Genomic DNA, 23,376 nt, shown 5'->3' on the forward strand with positions numbered 1-23,376 from the left:
CATGTTTAAATATTTATATATCAGCTGCTTCTCTCAAGGAGACGTCTCTGGTGATGTATAAATCTCCTTCGCAGACTCAAAAAGAAAATACTTTTAAGGTTATATTATATAATATTCTATATAGGTGCATATTATCAGATTGTTTGGAGGTAAATAACTTTTAAATATTAAATTTAAGCCCAGTTCCAGACCACATACTAATTTTAGCAGATTTAAAAAAAAAATCTGACCCAAAATAATCAGGATGCACAGTAAGATCTGTAACCATTAGTCAATTAATTGATTAGTCGTCATCTATTTAATTAATCAACTAATCATTTAGTGTCTTTTTTTTAAAGAACAAATGTCCACGTTCTCTGATTTCAGCTTCTCAAATGTGAATATTTTCTGTTTTCTTTCATAAAGTAAACTTAATCTAGAAAATTCTCAATAGATTAATTGATACTGAAAATAATGGATCGTTATAGTTGTGTGCATTCTGCTTGAGGTCCAGGTCCAAACCTGAGGCAGGCTGAATGAAGCCACCTGTAATGGCACCTACATGTCAATCAAAGCATCCACGCTCTTAATCCTGCATAACTTTAAGCCTTAATATAATGTGAACAGGTGAGTTGTATATAAATTCACCCTCAGTACAGTTGTCATGAACGGGGAAATTAGCTACAGAGACCAAAACTGTTTTTTGTACCAGGCTGTAAACATGTTTATTTCTGCTGTGAAACATGGGGACTTATGGAGACTGACTCACTTCTGGAGCCAGCCTCAAGTGGACGTTTGAGGAACTGCAGTTTTTGGCTTTACGACCTTGGAGATGCTTATTCATGCAAACAACATTTCACGGTTTCAGCTTCACAGAAATGTGTTCATCTTCCTTGTTAAATATTTAAATAATTTAAATGTATTTGTGTAGTATTTGTACTTTCACTGTAGTAGATGATCTGAATACTTCCTCCACCAATCAAAATGTCTTCCAAGGTCAAACATTGTGATTTTGTGGATCATTTTAATCCAATACTGTAGAGATATGTCATTGTAATCTGATTACATAATCAACAGTTACCACTGACAACATGCAGGTAGTTCAGAGTGAGGAAATGCGCACCCTCCTTCCTCCTTCCTCCTCCTCCTCCTCCTCCTCCATCCTCTGTGTAGTGACAGGATTTGTAACGTCAGTCTCGGTGCTGGAAGAAGCACCGTGCGTCCCCACCTGCGTTTATTATGAGTGTGTGGTTGGCTGGAGGAGTTACCACGAAGCTCCTGCAGACAGACATTTTCTGATCATCCAGGCTGTCAGACTTAAACCAGCGGGGGCCACCTTTGCGTCTCAGCCCTCCTCCCGTGGTGGCAGATACCGCCACATTACCTTCTCCTCTCTCAGATCACGCACATTTCACGCATTTCTTCTGCGCTGAAATGAAATCCTGACCGCTGTCCGCGGTGCTGAAACTCAACATTTCTGCGTCTCCGGCTCATAATTTGACGCAAAATTGAGCCCGCTGGACACAAGCGGAGGAGGAAAGGGTGGAACTACCTGTTAGCTTCTCCGGGAGGCTGTGCGGGATTATGCGGGCTCTGCTGCGCGTCTGAAGGGACTGAGAAGTGTCCTTTCATATTCAATCAGCGCATTTAAATTCGCATCTGACCTACTTTGTGCAAGTTGGGAATAAAAAGCGACGCAGTGCATGCTCTGGTTGGAGATGAGGATGGAGGTGATGTGGGGGAACTTCCAGTAAAATCACCGGAGAGTTAAAGGAGGAGGAGGAAGAGCGGAAAGCGTGCGTGAAGAGCCAGAGGTGTCCGCGTCTTTGCGCGGGGACAGAGAAGGTTATGACCGCGTCTCTTCACCTGAACCTCGGGCTGCTGCTGCTGCTGCTGCTGCTGGCCTGCTGGCAAACACCGGGCATGGTCGGAGCAAGTGAGTCTGTGTGGTGTCTGTCACGGTGTGTTTGTGTTGCAGAATGACTTTCCAGGTGCAAACAGCTGGTGTAATTCAGACGATGATGTGATTTTGTTGCAGGACATGATGCGTGTTTGTGTTCAAATGTGCTTTTTTTTGGCATCAAATATCAAAATGTGTTTTTGTGAAGAAGAAACTAACACTAGAAAAATACAATATGTATCTCATCAAAGCAGGGAACCAGAAAATCATCAGTAAATATCTGTGTTCAATGTGGGTTTGCCCTGAAAAAGACCAGAAAGAGACACAAAATGACTAAAAAGAAAGACAGAATGACCATAGAGACACAAGATGACCAGAAAAGAGACAAACTACTATAATGAGACACTATACGGATATGAGGAGATATAAAATGACTACAAAGACACAAAACAACCACAAAGAGACACAAAATGGCTACAACGAGGCACAAAACAACCACAATGAGACACAAAACAACCATAAAGATACACAGAACAACCACAAATGATCACAAAGAGACACAAAACAACCACAAATGATCACAAAGAGACACAAAATGGTCAAAAAGAGACACAAAACAACCACAAATGATCACAAAGAGACACAAAATGATCAAAAAGAGACACAAAACAACCACAAAGAGACACAAAATGGTTAAAAAGAGACACAAAACAACCACAAAGAGACACAAAATGGTAAAAAGGAGACACAAAACAACCACAAAGAGACACAAAATGGTCAAAAAGAGACACAAAACAACCACAAAGGGACACAAAATGGTTAAAAAGAGACACAAAACAACCACAAAGAGAGACAAAATGGTTTAAAAGAGACACAAAACAACCACAAAGAGACACAAAATGATCACAAAGAGACACAAAATGTTTAAAAAGAGACACACATTGATTGTGTTTCAAATCTTTTGGCATCAAGTATCCATATCATCTTTCAAAAAGAGCTCCTAGAGCAAACATCTCTTTCTTTCTATAAACACTGAACCTCCTGATGGTCCAAACTCATTCTGGGCAGCCAAACATTGCTCAAAGCCAGATAGCTTCAGTTTAAATTCTAGTGGGGATGCCAAAGTATCTAAAAATACTAAATATGTCAAGCTGAATTTTGGGGTAATCAATACAAGACGAACCCTTAGGTGGGCTGGGTTTGAATATTTCAGTCAGAGTGTAGAGTAAGTTCTTTTTAACAAACCTGGAGCGACTAAAAGTGGAAGGAAAGAGGAAAACTGAATGTGAACGGGTTAAAATATTCATGAATTCATAAACTGCAGGGCTTCGAGTAGATGACAGCAGCACAGCTTTACATGAACATCAGTTCATCTGTTAGATTCGTGGGTGAGTGGCAAGTTGCTGTACCGCGTTTACACCTTATATTTCAGCGTGACAAACAGCTGTTGTAAAACTGTCAAAACCTTAAATGAATGTCTATCAGCGGATTGGGGTTTTCAAAGCAGTATCTCTCTTGCTCTCTGGCCTGTTTAATTAACTGTAGCAGGAATGCATCAGCACTTAAATTATCCAAACCACTCGTCAGGTTCGAGCTCACTTTGTCTTAAAATCAGAGCAACCTTTGGCAAATGAAACCAAATCAACGTGCTGCTCCTTGGCTGATTACCAAGAGGCGGCTAATCTGCGTTTACGAGGCTCTGTATTGATTTATCCAATGAAGTGTGCTTTTATGTTTCCCCACATGGCCTTCACTTTGCCTCGCTCGTGACGTGAACATCTCGTCTTTACAGGAGCTCGTTAACCTGCGCTGCATCCTGCTGCCTCGTGTTTAAACGAGCATTTTCATTCATGAAACTTTTTCTTGTTTAGTGTCGACTTCAGTTAAAACACTAGAAAATGTTACCGAAGGCAGAACAAACAGATTTATTCACACAGTGCGATCATGTCTGATTTGTAAAGGTGTGTATTCACTTGAAAATGTTTTCCCAACAACAACTTGAGGCAGTTTTTATGCCACTGAAATCACTTACTAATGTATGAACTGCACCCGAAGAACAAGGATGAATGAGCTCATCTATGATGTGTACGCAAGACATAGCAGCCAGCTAACATCTGCTAACAGCCTTTTATTTCTCTGACTAAAAGTCAGTCCCAGATTTACTCTTGTCCATTGGCTTCTTGCTCGCTCACTCTCTCACTTCCTTCGATAACGTCCTCTTCGGTCGCTTCTCCTCTGCCATTAAGTCCATAAAGGGTTGCTGAGCCCGGTTACATTGCCCAGCTCCTGTTCTGTCATGACACCGGCTCCCTTTCCTCATCAGCATTCCCTGAAAACCTCTAGACACTAGCACTCCCCCAGAGTGCACAGTCTGGGCAGCCCGGCTAACAAACTGAGCTAACAGCAGCTACAGCTGGCAGCAGTTTACTTCAGGAAACTCTGTAACTCAGGGGAGTTGAGGCGGAGCAGCCAGAAAACATTTTCTCCATAAAATATGATCCAGTTTCACCAAAATCAGTGAAGTAGTTGGTGGTGTGTGACCCGATCGTACCCGAAAAACAAAGTTGACACCATTCACCTGATTACAAGTCAGTGTAGCATTGACATGATTTAAAATCTGAAAAGTTACACAGTGTTGCTTTAAACCTCTGCAATGCTGTTCTCACAATAAGCAGTTTGATATGTTTGATATGTACCCAGACTGCTAATGTACGACAGCTGCTGCGTGGTTCATGTTGGTTAATTCAGTAGAGCACAGAGGCACAGGGGTACGTGACGACATCCCAGCATGCTCCATTTTCTGAAGAGGTCTGTGGGATGTGGTCAAATGCTTTGGGAATATCTAAGTGGAGAGGACATTGTATCGAGAGCTCTCAGCACTCAAGAAGAATTGTCTTCTTGTCTGGTTGGAATGAACAGAAAAGCTGTTTTCAGACCAAATGAATCTCCAATGGTTTCTGAAAAGGAGCTCAAAGAAGGAAGCTGGGCGTTTGCAGCACACCAGGGGTTATAAAATGCACCAACTGTGTCCAGAGGAGGTCTTTTTAAAAAAGGAGCAGGGCAAAGTGCTTTTTTACTCATGCGGGGAAGGATCTCTTTCTGCTCTGCGTCACACCACCACTGCTCATTTTCTCTCTTTGCTCGCTCTAATTTTCTCAGGCATCCTGGCGATTTGAATAATCCATGTGTCTCCTTTATTTAAGGAGTTCTTCTGTAACTTGACTAGCCCGAAGGCAAATAAAAATTCTCAGCTAATTGCTGACATTTGGGTCCAGTTCAAAAATGCTGTTAGGTAATGTGGTCATTAATCAGAAAAATGATTAGAAACTTTCCGTTGAGAATTAAAAGAATAAAAAAAAACGTATCTTACTTCAATTTCTTTACAACATCATCTGTTGGAAAATGAATCAAATGACCACAAAGAGACACAAATCCACAAGAAAGAGACTGAAAATGAATAAATGATGAAACAAAACACCATGAAGAGACACCAAACGACTACAAAAAGATATAAAATTATCACAAAGAGATGCAAAACAACTACAAAGACACAATACAACCACAAAGATCGAAAATAGAAACAAACCGCAGGTAAGAGATGCAAATTGACCACAAAGATGCAAAACAACTACAAAGAGACAAAATGACTGCAAAGAAACACAAAACAACTACAAGGAGACATGAAACTACAAAGAAACACAGTGAAAATGCAAGAGACAAAATTACTACAAAGAGGCACAAAACAGCTACAAGGAGACAAACAATGACCACGAATGAGACATGAAAGAGGCAAGAGACAAAACAACTACAAAGAGACTACAAAATTAACTAGGGACAAAATGACTGCAAAGAAACACAAAACAACTACAAAGATACATGAAACTACAAAGAAACACACAGTGGAAATGCAAGAGACAAAATTACTACAAAGAGGCACAAAACAACTACAAAGAGACACACAATGGCCACGATTGAGACATGAAAGAGACAAGAGACAAAACAACTACAAAGAGACTACAAAAATAACTACTGACTAAAAAGAACTACAAAGATGCAAAACTACAAAGAGGGACAAAACAACTACAAAAAGACTACAAAAAGAACTACTGACTAAAAAGAACTACAAAGATGCAAAACTACAAAGAGGGACAAAACAACTACAAAGAGACACGCAATGACTACATAAGAGAAAAAAAAACAACTTCAGAGAGACAGTTGACTCCAAAGAAACACAAATATGCAAAACAGCTACAGAGAGAGACAAAACAATTACAAAGACACACGCAATGACCTCGTAAGAGACACTAAATAACTACAAAGAAACACAGAAGGACTACAGAGATGCAAAACAACTACGAAGAGACACAAAACAACTACACAGATAACAAACATCCCTTTGCATGTCTTTCACTCTTCATACGTAGGAGGTGGCGGTCTTTAACCTTTCTGGGCTCAGGGGCTCATTGTCTTACAATCCATCTGTAATCACACTGTATCTCAATCAGCATGCAGCTTGTTCCTGTATCTCAACTAACCACACACACACACACACACACACACACACACACACACACACACACAGACATCCATCCATCACTGTGTGGTGGGGAGCCATTAGCCAGATTAGGCTGTCTGAGTATATCAGCAAACTGTTCCTTTGCTGTGATTTAGAGCCAACTGTCCAGGCCGAGTCGTACGTCACGGACTACTCTACTCTACTGTAAACATCGGCTGTCACGAGGCTGGTTGTTGTTTTGTTGCGGAGAAACGCCGGGTTGGATTTGTTTGTTTGTCTTGTAGTACAGTGAATGAACAGAGCATTGTGTGAAAACATCAAACCACTGTGTGCACTGAGGGGCCAAATAAGGACGAAGAAATGAGAGGAAATCCTCAGTAAACAGATGAGACGTAAACACATCCTCACTGCTCCTTTTCTTCTTAGAATTAATTTACTTATTCACTTTACTTTTGTGCTGAAACAGGATTAGGATTAGTGTTTTACATTCTGCCACTGTAGCAAGATTAGTTCATTTGTTTCTCCTCATTTGTGGGTCCTTTTTGTTAATGAATTGTTGACATCTTGAAACAGGACGGGAATCTCTACGGCAATGTTCATCGATGCAACTGGATGCATCAAAATTGACAAGCTGGTTTGTTGTACTTTGGCTCCAAAGTGTGCAACATACCGCATAGGACGACTGAATGGGACACAGATCCTTGGTAGTAAAAGCTGCAGTGACCTTTTTTCGTCTTTTCTGACTTGTGTTGGCCCTTGAATAGTTCGTGGTTCCTCACAACGTTCATGGTTCAGACTTTGGTGGTCTTCCACCATGAATTTGTCATTTTAAATAAAATATCTGGACAAATACTGGATGCATTGCCAGGATTCATGTTCCCCAGAGGATGAATTGTATTTACTTTGTTGATCCTCTGATTTGTAGCGCCATCATTTAGATGATTCGAGGGGATAAACCGTTAAATTTGGCTTCATGTGGACTTCAAAAGTGTCTAAAAGCGTCCTGAAATGTTAAAAAAATTATGAATGGTGCCTAAATATTTAATTTAAACAAACCTGAAGTATGAAGGACAAACAAGGACATGTCAGGATGATGTGTGTATATGTGTGTGTGTGGTCTGACATCCACCTGAACTGCTATATTTCATCATTTAATCAATATCTCCTCCTCCTACTCCCTGTTTTCCCTCCACCCTCTCTCCATCTCCATCTTTTTACCACTCCCTCCAACATTGATCTTTTTTTTTCTTCCTGCCTCCGTCCATCCATCTCACTTTGTCCTTCGTCTGTCTTCCCTCCCCAAAACAAAAAAGAATGAAAAATTCACTCTTGATATCGGCCCGAGATAATTGGTCTCTCTTCGTCTTTTATTTTTCCTCCCCTCGCTCTGTCATATTCCTGTCGTCTTTCATCCTCCTCTCTCTGGCGCCCTGTCGTCCTCTCATCTCCATCTCTTTTTCCCTCTGTCTTCCTGACTCTATCTAAGCCTCCTCTCTCATCTCCTCTCCTGCCGTGTATAATGTAATTGCATAAGTCTATTCACCGGGTGTGCGCTCCATCGCAGCCCTGGCAGATGAAAGCGGTTTGGGATTTAGCAGCCGTAACATGCTGTTTAGTTTGAAGGAGGGGGTCTTGGTTGTTGTTGGCAGAGACATGGGAGCACGGTTGCAGTGCGAGTGTGTGCAGGATTGGATTTTTCTGCATGTTTTAACATATATGCATATGTTTGTTCCTTAATGTCTTACCATGAAATCCTCCTAAAGCTCCTGTGGTGTCGCGTGTGGATACAGTGTTTTTACACCACATTAAACACAGCAGCATAGGCCGCCTGTACTCTCTTTACACAGGAGGAAGGTCTATTTTTTATTACTTATTGTTGACCACTAATATTTCCAATTTGGAGCCACAATTTCAATGTTTTTAAACCTGTAATTTGACCTCCACTCACTAACTTGCCGTCGTATTTTAGCTCATGAATGTCTGCACATGCTACATGACAGTGTGAGATAAGAGAAGGTCGACTTTATTGATCCCACACCGGGGAAATTCACTTGTTACAGGATCTCACAGTGATCTTTCAAGTGTGCAGATATGCATGTTGTTTCATTTCCCAGAGAGAATCCTTTGTACTAAGATCAAGTGTATCGAGACGAGACGAGGACTCTGAGGGGTCAAGAGCAAGTAAAGACCAAACCAGATAACATATATCCGACTTCTTAACCTTCTCAGTCAGACTGCTGTTTTCATTTGGACGTGTTTTGCAGATTAACTCTTTTAGAAATGCAGGCGACGCGTGCAACTCTCTCTGAGAGACATCCCCCAAACTGAACTAGTTCATATTCATCCTTTTTTTTTTAATGACCTGCTTCATAAAATGCTGAGTTTGATTTGTTGTTTGCTTTATAACTTTTTGAGACGTTTCTCAGCTGCTTTCACCGTCATTCCTTTTACTCTCCCGTTGTGGTCTTGATTGGTCTTGAAATAAAATTCCTCTTTGTCCAAGATCGAGACAAGACCGCGTAAAAATGCAGTCGAGTCCAAGACGAGATCGAACTCATACTACAACACTGCTAAGATCAAGCGGCAACCTCTGTGGGTGTGAAGTGAAGCAGGCTGTAGTGACCGTTTTACCAAAAGAGTATATGTTATGATTGACTTGTGTATATAAACTGAATTAAATCTAAAAAAATAAAGCAACAAGGACTTAAAGGAAGATTTATTGAGCATTAACAACTTATATTGTTACTAAAATAATCCAAAACTATTCCCGACTTGATATGGTCCATCATGCGGATACCCGATTAAGAAACTTTTCTTCGCTGACTTCTTAGCTTATTGTAGTGCCAATTTATCTGCAGATTTTCCTCAAACCTGTTGCCACATGCAACAAACTGTCAGTGTTATCCATTATTCTGCATTGTCTTTACACATAAACACTAGCAGAACTTCAGTGGCTCTTACAGTGCCAGAAACCGCAGTTCCTCAAGCAGCCACTTGACGCTGGCTACAGAAAATATAAATCTCCATAAGCCCCCATGTTAAACTACTGTCAGTTGGTTGCATGCTCACCCTCAATCACATCTTTTCTGCAGTTTGCAATCTGCAAAGATTTGTTTCGCATTTCGTCTTTCCTGCTGTTATGGAAGCAAATCCCTGCAGCCGTGCTCCAAACCCTGGTGAAAAGGCTTCACAGGAGAGCGGAGGCAACATATTAGTGTGTTTTTATAATAACGTGTTCAACAGTCACCCGTGGGTGTAACGTTTGTAACGTTTTCGGACACGCAGGGGGAGAGTTTGATCTCAGAAAATGACTCTCAGAAAATGGGTTTTCAGTCAGCTTCTCAGAGCGACCATCAATTATACAGAGAGGATTTTTTATCACAGAACAGACACAGTGGCCAAATCCTACGCCCACAGTGTCAGGAAATAGACCGAGATGCATTGCAGCAGCCACAAACGTTGCTTTTTCTCAACTGGAACTCCCACTTTCTTGTTCTTGCTTTCATTCAGTCCACCAACGCATGCTGAGGTTCATCGTCCTTCCCTGCGAGCTGTCATAGGGAACTCTGGGAATTGTAGGAACTGTGGATTTGTATTGTAATGACTCTTGAGCTGCTTTGGCAGGCGGTCCAGTGGCGTCCTGCAGGGCTGGCTGGCTTGTATAATGAGCTTGTTAGCCTGAGATAGAGCTTGACGTTCACGGTCATACTCCACAGAGTCCGGACGCTTTCTTTTTGAAAACACACTGATTTTTTTATTTTTTTTTGTCTGTCACTGAATGTTTGGCTGGCTGAGCTGGCGTCAGCGCTGCCACCTCCAGCAGCCTGGAAATTTTCTTTATTTTTACAGTTGTTGTCACCACTCCAAATGAAGTGGCATTGTGTTTAGAGTGCTGTCATCAGGCCAAACACAACAATGTGAAGCTTTGGCGGTTAAATAAACTCACATAAATACAATAAAGTCAAATAAAATAAAGAAAGATTGAAAGAGCTCCGAGGGGAGAAGAGTTGAATCTTCTACTTTCTATTTTAGTTTGAGTTATTCTGGATTCACCTGAACGTGTCGTCTTCTTGGAAGTCGACAGCAGAAGTAAGCTCGCATGTCTGTATTCCCCTGCAGCAGAGATGTCACAGGCGTCAACCTGAGGGCCAGAAATGCTTCAGAAAACTGCTTCATAAAAGGCGAAGCGTAAATAAAAACAGAATGCAGCGATTTGCAAATCATTTTCCACCTTTATTCAACTGAATCCAGCACAAAGATACAAGATTTAAAGTGAGATTTCTTTCAAAATACATGACAAATAAATTGACAATAGTTGCTGAAAACATGTGAAAAGAATATAACTGAAATGTGGAGTTAGAGGTTTTCACCAGTTTCCAGTCCAGGATTTTGTGGGCGGTCCTTAAAGGGTGGCTCGATGACACGCTGAGGCCACCCTGAGCAGAGAGATAGAGGTGAATTCATATCTGAATCTGACACCTAATTTCATAAACTTGTCGATATTTTTAATCATTCAAATTTGGCTGGGTGGTTAATAACACTTTCTTCTTTGGTCTGACAAACTGTAGAGATTTTAGGAAGTCTGTTGCAGTCTTTGAGCCTCGAGGTGATAAAAGCCTGATAAAAGTTGTCAGCCTGAGGCCGTTGCGATGTTTCTGAGATGATAACGTGACATCTCTAATGGTTTTTGACCCTGTCCTCGGTGTGAAGGGCCAAGATTACCGAAGATGCACACACAAGTGGCACGAACAATCCATAACCAGCTGTTTGAAGGCCTCTCAGAGCCTTTCGAGGCTTAAACGCTTCACAATTATGTCAAAAAACTGATAAAATAAGCAGAACAGCTGCAGCTGTATCATCGTTGTTTCTATTTTCAAACAGAAACGTGAAGAGAATTCAGAACTGACTGTAACCTCAGCTTTTTTAGCCTTGATGCCCTAATTGGCTGCGGTGAACGCTGCTTTTCCATCTGATGGTGTGTTTTTTAAACCATATGGACACACACTGACACACACAGACACACACACACACACTCTTGTAAATTGCAGCTGAGAAATCTGGAGTGCTATTCTGGTCTATCACTAAAAGACGAAGAGTTTTAAATCCAGTTATTGATTCACTGAGATGTTAAATTGTCGCCAGGAGGGACGTCATGGACAGCGTCTGCTCATCTCGTTATTTCTTTATCGTTTTGTCTTTCTCACTGTGTTTCAGTCTGTTTCTTTATGTAGTGTCATCTTTCTGTTTAGTTTGGTCCGTCTTTTCCTCTTTCTGTCTCTTCAGTTTTGTTGTTTTACTTTGTGTTTTTAGTCTTTGTTTTGTCTCTTTTATCTTTCTTACATTCTGTAACGTGTTTATTTCCTCTTCATTCCAGCTGTTACCTCCTCAAAAAAAAAAACTGTTTCCTCGTGTATTTACCTTTTCTTTCCCTCCCTCTCAGCGGAGGTCACAGCTCTTACTCATGATTTAAGCGACATAAAAAAAAACCTCATACGCTCTTTTAGCGAACACTTCAGATTTCCCATCAGTTTAAACTCCCCTCAGAGAGTCATTAGCATAGGTACAGTGTGTGTCTCCCTCATCATTTGCACATGATCATAGTGTACATTTCAGCCATTTAGTCACTCCACAGTGACTCACGCTGATGAGTCCTCATCGGCGTCTTGCTCAAGGACACTCGGACAGGCGGCTGATGGAGACACATGATGGAGTATCGGTGTGTTTGTTTTTGTGTTCAGGACGTCCAGCTGAGACACTAAAAGGATTGGAGGGAGATTTGTTTATTAGCCTCTTAAACTTATCATCACACGTCTTCATGTGCACATTTTGTTTCCATTTGCTTTACACACTGTGCCAGCTGTGATTTAGCGGCTCCAGTTTCAGAGTGTAATCCCACTGTGGTAAATATGGACAGCTGTACACGTGTATTTGTTCTGATTACATTACTTACAGTCAACAACACAAGCCTCAGCCTTTTATTCCACTAAGCTCTCACCAACCACTAAAAGTCAGTCCCAGATTTACTCTTGTCCTCTTGACTCTCTTTTTTTCTCTTCTTGGCTTCCTCCGGCCTGTCTCGTTGTCACTCTGAAAACATTTTCTTCTTACCGGTGGTCCAAAAAACTCCTGTGGTACAAACACTAACACTCCTCTGGTGCTCTGAGCTCACAGTCTGTGCAGCCTGGCTAACAAACCGAGCTAACATTATCTAACAGCAGCTACAGTTGGCAGTGGTTTACTTTACGGTCCATCTGGGAACTGAGAGCGTGAGCTCAGAGCACCGAGGGAGTGTTAGTGTTTGTACCACAGGCGTTTTGGAGGTTTGCAGGGAATACTAAAGAGGAGTGAAGCCGGTGTCGTGCCAGAACCGGAGCTGTGCAATGGACATAATTACAGAGGAGAAGAGACCCAAGAGGACGTTAACGGAGGAAGCTAAGAAGAGAAAACAAAAGCCAAACAAGAGCAAATCTGGGACTGAGTTTTAGAGTTTAGAGCTTGGTGGAATAAAGACTTGACTTTCTTAAGTGTGTTACCGACCATCCAAGTCATATAAATGTGTGTGTGTGTGTGTGTGTGTGTGTGTGTGTGTGTGTGTGTGTGTGTGTGTGTGTGTGTGTTAACAGCTGTGCCAGCAGCCCCCGTGAATGTCTCCGTGACCCAGCTGAGGGCGCACTCGGCCATGGTGACCTGGAACGTCCCTCAGGGAGACACTGTCATCGGATACGCCATCTCACAGCAGGTACAGTGAACTATTATCGCTGTGTGTGTGTGTGTGTGTGTGTGTGTCTTTATTAATTGGTTTAATCCTCAAAAAGCTTGAAAAATATGCTCATTAAACTTAGTCGATACTGTCTGGTGTCACGTTGTAGCCTGATCTAAACCCTCTCTGTGCTCTCGTTCGGTTGAAGGCCCATTAATTTTGCAGGGCTACAAATTGAAGGGACTTAAATTATGAATCAAATGCCCAGAAAACTTTGGATTGCTGCCACACTCAGGGCAAGGAAGCAGCCTTTCAAAGTTGAATTATGTATTTTTGTGATTGTTTTTATCTCTTGAGGAGTGGATTCTTGTCTAACCCTCCCCTCATGCTGTCCACAGCGTTTTTTGTTTTTTTTAAATCACTGCGTCATGTCTTCGTCCGGTAGAGGCAGTCAGCATTTTGCCTGAAGACACTGAGTCATGAGTTGTGTCTGCTTTTATTTAAACTTTTTAAAATGTCAGGGAAAATTTGCTCATAAACATCGAACTAATTGAAAGGCTTGTTAATGTCAAGTCCGGCTGCTGGTTGATGTGGGTACTAATAAAAAGAAACTAATCTCCTGATTAGAAACGTTTGCAGCCAAAAGACGAATCTGGAACTTTGCAAGGATCCAAATTAGCGAGAAAAAACGAATATTGGTCATCGAAATCAAATGTAGTTCATAGAAAATATGTTAATAAGGAAACATTTAAAGTTCATCGAGTGAAATGATGTCTCATTTAAACAGTATTATATTCGAGGGTGTGCTTTACTGTCATTATTGGCACGGTGTTTTTGGTCGTAAGCATCACTGAAGTGCCAATATTTACGATAAAGCACACCCTCCAATGTAATATTGCAATTTTACAATACTTAAATAAAAAATATTCAGATTTTTTTGGGGGAAATTTGCTCGTGTTATCTCTGTTGCCACGGAGATACACAGGGTCTGCCTTATACCTGGAAAACAATCAGTCACGTCGGTAGATATGTACTGGAAACCCATTTACTAAGTAGTCATAGTTACAACTTAGCAATAGAGATGATTTCTAGCCCCCGGCAGCTAACATTAAAACTTTCTAGAGATCAGAGTTTCACCGCACACTGTCTTGCTACTTCAGTCTTGTTATTAAGATATCTCCTGGAAAATATATTTTTACCACCAACAGATTAATCTCCAAAGTTTGTGAACTTCACGTTCACCACAACAACTGCAGTTCCTCAAACAGGCACTTGAGGCTGGCTCCAAAAGTGAGTCAGTCTCCATAAGTCCCCATGTTTCACAGCAGAAATAAACATGTTTACAGCCTGGTACAAAAAACAGTTTTGGTCTCTATATATAATTTCCCCGTTCATGACAACTGTACTGAGGGTGAATTTATATACAACTCACCTGTTCAAATTATATTAATTAAAGTTATGCAGGATTAAAAGTGTGGAAGCTTAGTTGCTGTTACAGGCCATTTTTTGGATTAGCCATTGGAGTTCAGGCATTACAGCCAACGTGAATATATTTTATAGTATAAAAAATTCTACTTTTTAAAATTAGTTGCACGTCTTTTCACAGAAGTGCCCCATGAGGTCTGAGTACACCTGGAGAATCACAAAACCTGTCACATTTAATTCTGCTCGTCTCACCACATTTTTGCACGTCTCACGTCTCCTGAAAGCCGGCCTGCTAACTCAGCTTGGTTCATTCTAATCAGTTTTTACCACCCACAGTTTGGCAAAAGGAGAATCAGACATTAGCTGAGCTCTGAGTGGGAGTTGTCTCCATTAGTGGAAATTATTTGGCTGAGACTCGTCTCACAGGAGAAAACATCCACAGCGGCGGCGACGTCGTTGCCAAACAACTTTTCTTTTTTTTTCTTTTTTTCGACCTCACGTCTGACTCAGAATTCATCAGCCTCGTGGCATTTTCAAGAAAACAGAGGACGTAAAACATCCCCTGCCATAACCTCAGAAAGCACTTATGTAAAAACCTTACTCAAATATTAATAGGGAGCAGGTAGATGCAGTGGGAACCCATGCAGGAGGTTTTATCTGCTTTTTTTATGCCGTTAGTCATCAAAAGGTGCTCTGGATGAGGCTGGAAATGTACAAGAGGAAGAAATGCAGTTATATAAGGCTTGATTTGGATGCACATACCAGCTGCTTTAGGAGATTATTTCATAATAAACACTATCTTTCAGTAACAAGCCGATCCGTCTGTTTCATGGAGGAGAAGCAGGACGAGTGAAGCTGCTCAGAAAGAGTTTCATCTGAAGTTGTTCCAAAGTCCCAAAGAGATTCACATGTTACGCAACAATGCTTTCAAACACACACACGCAGAGGAAGTAACCCACTTTGAGACAGTATATCTGAGCTGCACAATCCTCTCAATAATCCTGATTCTGGTTCATCAATCTCAAACTATCACAGAGCTCATTGATAGAGTGTGTGCACGTGGGTGGATGTTGATCTGCAGATAGAGAGACGCGGTTTGTTTACCTGCTGAGATGCACTAGGCTTCCTTAAAAATAGCTCACCTGTAAACTTCAGGGGTAGTCCTCTCAGAAAGAAGACACATTTTACCGAGCGTACCACCTTTTAAGAGGTCCCCGACTGTCTCAGGTGAACCGTAACCGACAAGCTAAAAGCCAAAACTGAAAATAAACGACTCAACTGAACAAAGCATTAACCTCCGTGACTGTGAAGTGAAGCCAAAAACTGCAGTTCCTCAAACGGCCACTTGAGGCTGACTCCAGAAGTGGGTCAGTCTCCATAAGCCCCCATGTTAAAACTTTGTGATTAAGACGTCCAGTGTATTTAGTGCAGCCGCAGGGATCGAGTACCCTCCACCACCTTGCATTTTTAGCTGAGAAAATAGTCAGCGCTGTAGCAGAAATAATTTGTCTCATTACCGTTCACCTTCCTACTGCAGGACACCGTTTATCACTGACATTACATCAAATGTAATTGGACTAATTTTCACTGGAGACGAGGAGGACATGCCCGACCGCCCACCAACCTCCACCTCACACATACCTCCCCCACTTTGACAGTTTGTTTTTATATAATCTCTACAGAGCAGTCTTCTCTCAGCTCATGAAAAGGGCAGATGTTGTTTGAAAAATTTAAAGGGATATTTAAGGGGCACGTCAGTCAGCAGAAGTGCAAAACAGATGTAACACTCTTCAGGAGTTTTCTCTAATGTCTCAGCCCAACTACACAAAGGTTGTTTTCTTGCCGGGTTTAGCCCCACTCTCTCTTTGTCTCTGTCCATCTCTGGGACTGTGTTTGGTCCAGTTCCAGTTCAGTCTCATCCCGGGCCTGAAAACCTCCAAAGCTGCTATGCTAGTGGTGTAAACACAATGGGAATTTTGGCTCTTTTTGGAGAGCCGGTTCTTTTGGCTCCCAAACGGCTCCTCACATTTTATTAATTGGTTTTATTAATGAATTATTGTAATCATTGTAAAGCACTTTGGTCAGTGCATGCGGTGTAAAAATGTGCGATATAAATAAAACGTACTAACTATTTAATTAATTTATCACCCAAAATAATGCAATAATGTAATAAATAATGTCTTGTCTCCCTCCTGTCGTGTTTGTCCTCCGCGACCGCTGTGTGTGTGTGTGTGTGTGTCACCCCTGCCGTGGATGCTGCTATACATCTTGACCAATTACGTGCAGCTTTCACACAAAAAAGTCTAGTCACCACTAGTGATGTGTCGGCCGTGAACGATCTGGTTCTAAGAGCCGGCTCTTTGAAATGAACGACAGGATCCGGCTCCTCGTTGGGTGCCGATTTAGGGAGCCGTTTTTGTTTTGTTTTTTCACTTCGGTGCCTCACTGTTTCCTCCCTCTGACACTCTCCCTTATGCCATGCCTGTTCTCACACATCTTGACCAATCAAGTTCGGCTTTCAATTAAAAAAGTGGAGGAAAAAAAAACTTGCAGTTTTTTTCTCCACTTTTTTTTGTGTGAAAGCTGCACGTAATTGGTCAAGATGTATAGCAGCATCCACGGCAGGGGTGACACACACACGACAGGTGAGAGACGAGACATTATTTATTACATTATTGCATTATTTTGGGTGATAAATTAATTAAATAGTTAGTACGTTTTATTTATATAGCACATTTTTACACCGCATGCACTGACCAAAGTGCTTTTAGATAGATATATAAATTTGATCATTCATCACTATATATATATATCTACTATATTTTTTTATTTTAATCCTAACTGCAGAGGAACAACACTGGCCTAGAGGTAAAGGCAGCTGTACAGTTCCGAGAGACAAAACCCAGGCAAAAAAAACAGAAGCATTCACAGCTGTTCGTCTGTACTTTACAGTTACGTTCATTACAGCCTGGTACTTACTTACAGTTTATTTAGGTACGGGACTAGTTACTTTCGGATTGAGTTTAGTTGTATTTTACAGGCATGATACTTATGGTTACTTCGGTTACTGTTATCTTAAGTTGTTTTTTATGTCTACTTGTACGGTATACATTCAGTTCATGGTTCTGTTTCACACATCTTGACCAATCACGGTGGCTTTCAATAAAAAATGGTGCGGGGAAAAAAGAGCGGAAAAAACTTCTTTTTTGTGTGAAAGCTGCACGTAATCGGTCAAGCTGTGATACAGCATCCCGGCAGGGGTGAGCCGCGGTCGCGGAGGACAAACAGACAAGAGGGAGACAAGACATTATTTTTACATTATTGCATTTATTTGTGTAAAAATTAATTAAATAGTTAGTAGTTTTATTTATATAGCACATTTTTACACCGCATGCATGACCAAAGTGATTTACCAATGTCAAAAACAAAATAAAACTAATAAAAAAAAAAAAACATTTAAAAATATAAAATAATAATAATAATAAAAATTAATAAAACCAATATTAAAATGTGAGGAGCCGTTTGGGAGCCGAAAGAGCCGGCTCCTTTGTATGCAGAGCCAAAAGAACCGGCTCTCCAAAAAGAGCCGAAAATTCCCATTGTGTTTACACCACTAGCCATAGCATGCTTGGAGGTTTTCAGGCCCGGATGAGGACTGAACTGGAAACTGGACCAAACACAGTCCCAGAGATGACAGAGACCAAAGAAGAGAGTGGGCTAAACCCGGCAAGAAAAAACCTTTGTGTGTTGGGCTGCTACATTAGAGAAAACTCCTGAAGAGTGTACACTGTTTTGCCACTTCTGCTGACTGACGTGACCCTTAAATTTCCCTTCAAATTTTTTCAAACAACATCTGCCCTTTTCACGAGCTGAGAGAAGACTGCTCTGTGAGATTATAAAAAACAAATTGTCCAAGGGGGGAGGGTAAACGGGTTGTATGTGTGGTGAGGTGGAGGTTGGTGGGGGTCGGCTGGGCATGTCCTCCTCGTCTCCAGTGAAATTAGTCCAATTACTTTGATGTAATGTCAGTGATAAACGGTGTCCTGCAGTAGAGGTGAACGGTAATGAGACAAATTATTTCTGCTACAGCGCTGACTATTTTCTCAGCTAAAAAATGCAAGGTGGTGGAGGGTACTGATCCTGCGGCTGCACTAAATACACTGGAGTCTTAATCACGAAGTTTTTAACATGGGGCTTATGGAGACTGACCCCACTTCTGGAGTCAGCCTCAAGTGGCCGTTTGAGGAACTGCAGTTTTTTGGATTTACTCACAGCCACGGAGGTTAAGCTGTTGTTCAGTTGAGTCTTTATTTTCAGTTTTGGCTTTTAGCTTGTCGGGTTACGGTTCACCTGAGAAGTCGGGGACCTCTTAAAAGGCCGGTTACGCTCGTGTAAATGTGTCTTCTTTCTGAGAGGACTACCCTGAGTTTACAGGTGAGGCTATTTTAAGGAGCCTAGTGCATCTCAGCAGGTAAACAACTCGTCTCTCTATCTGCAGATCAACATCCACCCACGTTAGCACACACTCTATCAATGAGCTGTGATATTTGAGATTGATGAACAGAATCAGGATTATTGAGAGGATTGTGCAGCTCAGATATACTGTCTCAAACTGGGTTACTTCCTCTGCGTGTGTGTGTGTTTGAAAGCATTGTTGCGTAAAATGTGAATCTCTTTGGGATTTGAAAACTTCAGATGAAACCTTTCTGGCGCTTCACTCGTCCTGCTTTTCCTCCACGAAAACAGACGGATCGGCTTGTTACTGAAAGATAGTTTTTTTATTATGAAATCATCTACTAAAGCAGCTGGTATGTGCATCCAATCAAGCTATATAACTGCATTTCTTCTCTTGTACATTTCCAGCCTCATCCCGAGCACCTTTGATGACTAACGGCACTAAAAAAAGCAGATAAAACCTCTGATGGTTCCCCACTGCATCTTTACCTGCTCCCTATTAATATTTAGTAAGTTTTTACATAAGTGCTTTCTGACGGTTTGGCGAGGGATGTTTTACGTCCTCTGTTTCTTGAAAATGCCACAAGGCTGATGAATTCTGAGTCAGACATGAGGTCGAAAAAAAAAAAAAAAAAAAAAAAGAAAAGTTGTTTGGCAACGACGTCCGCCGCTGTGGATGTTTTCTCCTGTGAGACGGAGTCTCGCCAAATATTTCCACTAATGGAACAACCCCACTCAGAGCTCAGCTAAGTCTGATTCTCCTTTTGCCAAACTGTGGGTGGTAAAAACTGATTAGAATGAACCAAGCTGAGTTAGCAGGCCGGCTTTCAGGAGACGTGAGACGTGCACAAAAATGTGGGTGAGACGAGCCAGAATAAATGTGACAGGTTTTGTGATTTCCAGGTGTACTCCAGACCTCATGGGGCACTTCTGTGAAAAGACGTGCAACTAATTTAAAAAGTGAATTTTTTACTACTAAAATATATTCACGTTGGCTGTATGCTGAACTCCAATGGCTAATCCAAAAAAATGGCCTGTAACAGCAACTAAAGCTTCCACTTTTAATCCTGGCAATAACTTTAACCCTTAATTATGTGAAACAGGTGAGTTTGTATATAATTCACCCTCAGTAAGTTGTCATGAACGGAAATGGAATTACTACAGGACCAAAAATGTTTTTTGTACCCGGCTGTACACATGTTTATTTCTGCTGTGACACATGTGGGACTTATGGAGACTGACTCACACTTCTGGAGCCAGCCTCAGTTGGGAGTTCGGGAAACTGCAGTTGTTTGTGGTGAACGTGAAGTTCAAACTTTGGAGATTAATCTGTTGGTGGTAAAAATTTTTTCCAGGAGATATCTTAATAACTAACAGACTGAGAGGTAGCAAGACGGTGTGCGGTGAAACTCCGATCTCTAGAAAAGAAAGTTTTATGTTAGCTGGCGGGGGCTAGAAATTTCTCTATTGCTAGTTTGATAAATGATGACTCTTAGTAAACTGGTTTTCCAGTTACATATCTACCGACGTGACCTGATTGTTTCTAGCATAGGATGCAGACCCTGTGTATCTCCGTTGGAACAGTGATAACACGAGCAAATTTCCCCCCAAAAATCGAATATTTTTTTATTTAGTTTAAGTTTGTTAAAAACTGCAATCTTACATTAGAAGTAGTGCTTTATCGTAATATTGGCACTTCAGTGATGCTTGACCAAAAAACACCGCGCAATAATGACGTTAAAGCCACACCCTTCGAATATAATACTGTTTACTGAGACAGCATTCACTCATGAACTTTAAATGTTTCCTTATTAACATATTTTCTAAAACTACATTTGATTTCGATGTACCCAATATTGTTTTTTCTCGCTAATTTGGTATCCTTGCAAAGTTCCAGATTGTCTTTTGCTCTGCAAACGTTTCTACAAGGGCGATTCGTTGTTTTTTTTATTAGTACCACATCAACCAGCAGCCGGACTTTTTGACATTAACAACCTTTCAATTAGTTCGATGTTTATGAGCAAATTTTCCCTGACATTTTAAAAGTTTAAAAAGCAGACACAACTCATGACTCAGTGCTTCGGCAAAATGCTGACTGTCTACCGGACGGAAGACCATGACGCAGGTGATTTTAAAATTAAAAAACAAAAAACGTGTGGACACATGCGGGGAGGTTAGATTGACAGGAATCCACTCCTCAAAGGAGATAAAAACAAATCACAAAAAATACATAATCAACTTGTAGAAGGCGCTTCTTGCTCTGAGTGTGGACAGCAAGCCAAAGTTTTCTGGGCATTTTGATCATAAGTTTAAGTCCTCTTCATTTGTAGTCCTCAAAATTAATGCGCCTTCAACCGGACGAGAGCACAGAGAGGGTTTAGATCAGCCTACAACGTGGACACCAAACAGTATCGACTAAGTTAATGGAGATATTTTTCAAGCTTTGAGGATTAAAACCAATTAAAAAAACACACACACACCACACACACCACGCACACGTACAATTCACTGTGCCTGCTGTTGAGATGCGTATCCCGATGACAGTGTCCTCCCTGAGGAACGTTTCCAGTCACCATGGCCGAGGTGCGCCTCAGCGGGTCACGGAGACTTCACGGGGGCTGCTGGCACAGCTGTGATACACACACACACATCACACACACACACACACACACACACACACACACACACAACTTTATAATGACTTGGATGTTGGTTAACACGTAAGAAAGTCAAGTTCTTTATCCACCAAGCAGCTCCGCCAACAACTAAAAACTCGTCCCAGATTTACGCTTGTTCCCTTGGGTCTCTTCTCCTCTGTATTAGTGTCCATTGACAGCTCCGTTCTGGCACGACACCGCTTCATCCTCTGTAGTATTCCGCAACCTCCAAAACGCCTTGGTGCAGAAACTAACACTCCCTGCTGGCTCTGCCACTCACCACTCTCAGTTCCGCAGATGGACGTTTAAAAAGTATAACCGCGCCAATGTAGCTGCGTTAGCTAATTTAGCTCAGTCTGTTAGCCGTGGCAACGAACTGTGCCAGTCAGAGCACCAAGGAGTGTTATTTTGGTACAGGCGTTTTTTGGACACCGGGAAGAGAAAAAGTTTTTTCAAGTGACAACGGAACAGGCCGGAGGAAGCCAAACGAAGAGAGTCAAGTAGGATCAGAGTAAATATGGACTGACTTTAGTGGTGGTGGAGCGATGTGGAAAGGCTAGGCCTTGTATTGTTGATTGAAGTATGTAATCAGAACAAAACACGGGTGACAGCTGTCCATATTTACCACCGTGGGTTACACCTGAAACTGGAGCCGCTAAATCACTGCTGGCACAGTGTGTTAAACAATGGAAACAAAAAGTGCACACTGAGACTGTGATGATAGTTTAAGAGGCTAAAGAAACAAATTCCCTCCAACCTGTTTAGTGTCTTCGCTGGACGTCCTGAACACAAAACAAACACACTGATACTCATCATGTGCCACATCACCGCCCTGTCCGAGGTTTGAGCAGACGCGATAGACTCATCAGCGTGAGTCATGTGGAGTGACCTAAATGGGTGAAATGACACTATGATTCCAGGTGCAATGATGGGGAGGACACACACTGGTACCTTGCTAATGGAACTCTCCTTGAGGGAGTTTAAAATGATGGGAAATCTGAACAGTGTTCGTTAAAAGAGCGTTGAGGGGTTTTTTTTATGTCCGCTAAATCACAGTCAGTAAGAGCTGTGACCTCCGCTGAGAGGGAGGGAAAGAAAAGGTTATAACGGGAAGAGGAGGAAACTGGGATTTTTTTTGAGATTGGAGGTACAGCTGAATAAGAGGAAAGAAATACGTTAACAGAATGTAAGAAGATAAAGAAGACAAAAGAAAGACTTAAAAACACGAGTAAAAACAACAAAATGAAGCAGACAAGAGGAGAAAAGACGGACCGAATCTAAACAGAAAGTGACACTACATAAAGAAACAGACTGAACACAGTGAGAAACAAACGACAATATGATAAAATAACAAGATGATGCAGACTTGTCCATGATCGTTCCCTCCTGGCGACAATTTAACATCTCAGGTGATCAATTAACTGGATTTAAAAACTTTCGTCTTTTTAGGATGAGACCAGAATAGCACTCCAGATTTCTCAGCTGCAATTTTACAAGCGTTGTGGGTGTCCAGTGTGTGTGTGTGTGTGTGTGTGGTGGTTGTGTGTGTGTAGTCAGTGTGTTTTCCCATGGGTTTAAAAACACACTAATCAGATGGAAAAGCGTGCTCCCGAGCCATTAGGCATCAGGCTAAAAAAGACTGAGGTTTACAGTCCAGTTCTGAATCTCTTCACTTTCTGTTTGTGAAAATAGAAACAACGATGATACAGCCGCAGCTGTTCTGCTTTATTTTGTATCAGTTTTT

General features: G+C 41.5%; 1 protein-coding gene across 1 annotated transcript in view; it reads left to right on the forward strand.

Moving 5' to 3' along the window:
- Positions 1 to 1,108: 1,108 nt before the first annotated feature.
- LOC113748276 (fibronectin type III domain-containing protein 5-like) overlaps positions 1,109 to 23,376 on the forward strand; it is a 29,167-nt gene continuing 6,899 nt past the window's right edge. The window contains exons 1-2 of the mRNA XM_027291356.1: positions 1,109 to 1,915; positions 13,019 to 13,134. Of these exons, the coding sequence (XP_027147157.1) occupies positions 1,828 to 1,915; positions 13,019 to 13,134 (204 nt within the window). The 5' untranslated portion in view covers positions 1,109 to 1,827. The remainder of the gene's footprint in view (positions 1,916 to 13,018; positions 13,135 to 23,376) is intronic.

This window comes from Larimichthys crocea, chromosome XIX (genome assembly GCF_000972845.2).
Source record: "Larimichthys crocea isolate SSNF chromosome XIX, L_crocea_2.0, whole genome shotgun sequence".
Lineage (NCBI taxonomy): Eukaryota > Metazoa > Chordata > Actinopteri > Sciaenidae > Larimichthys > Larimichthys crocea.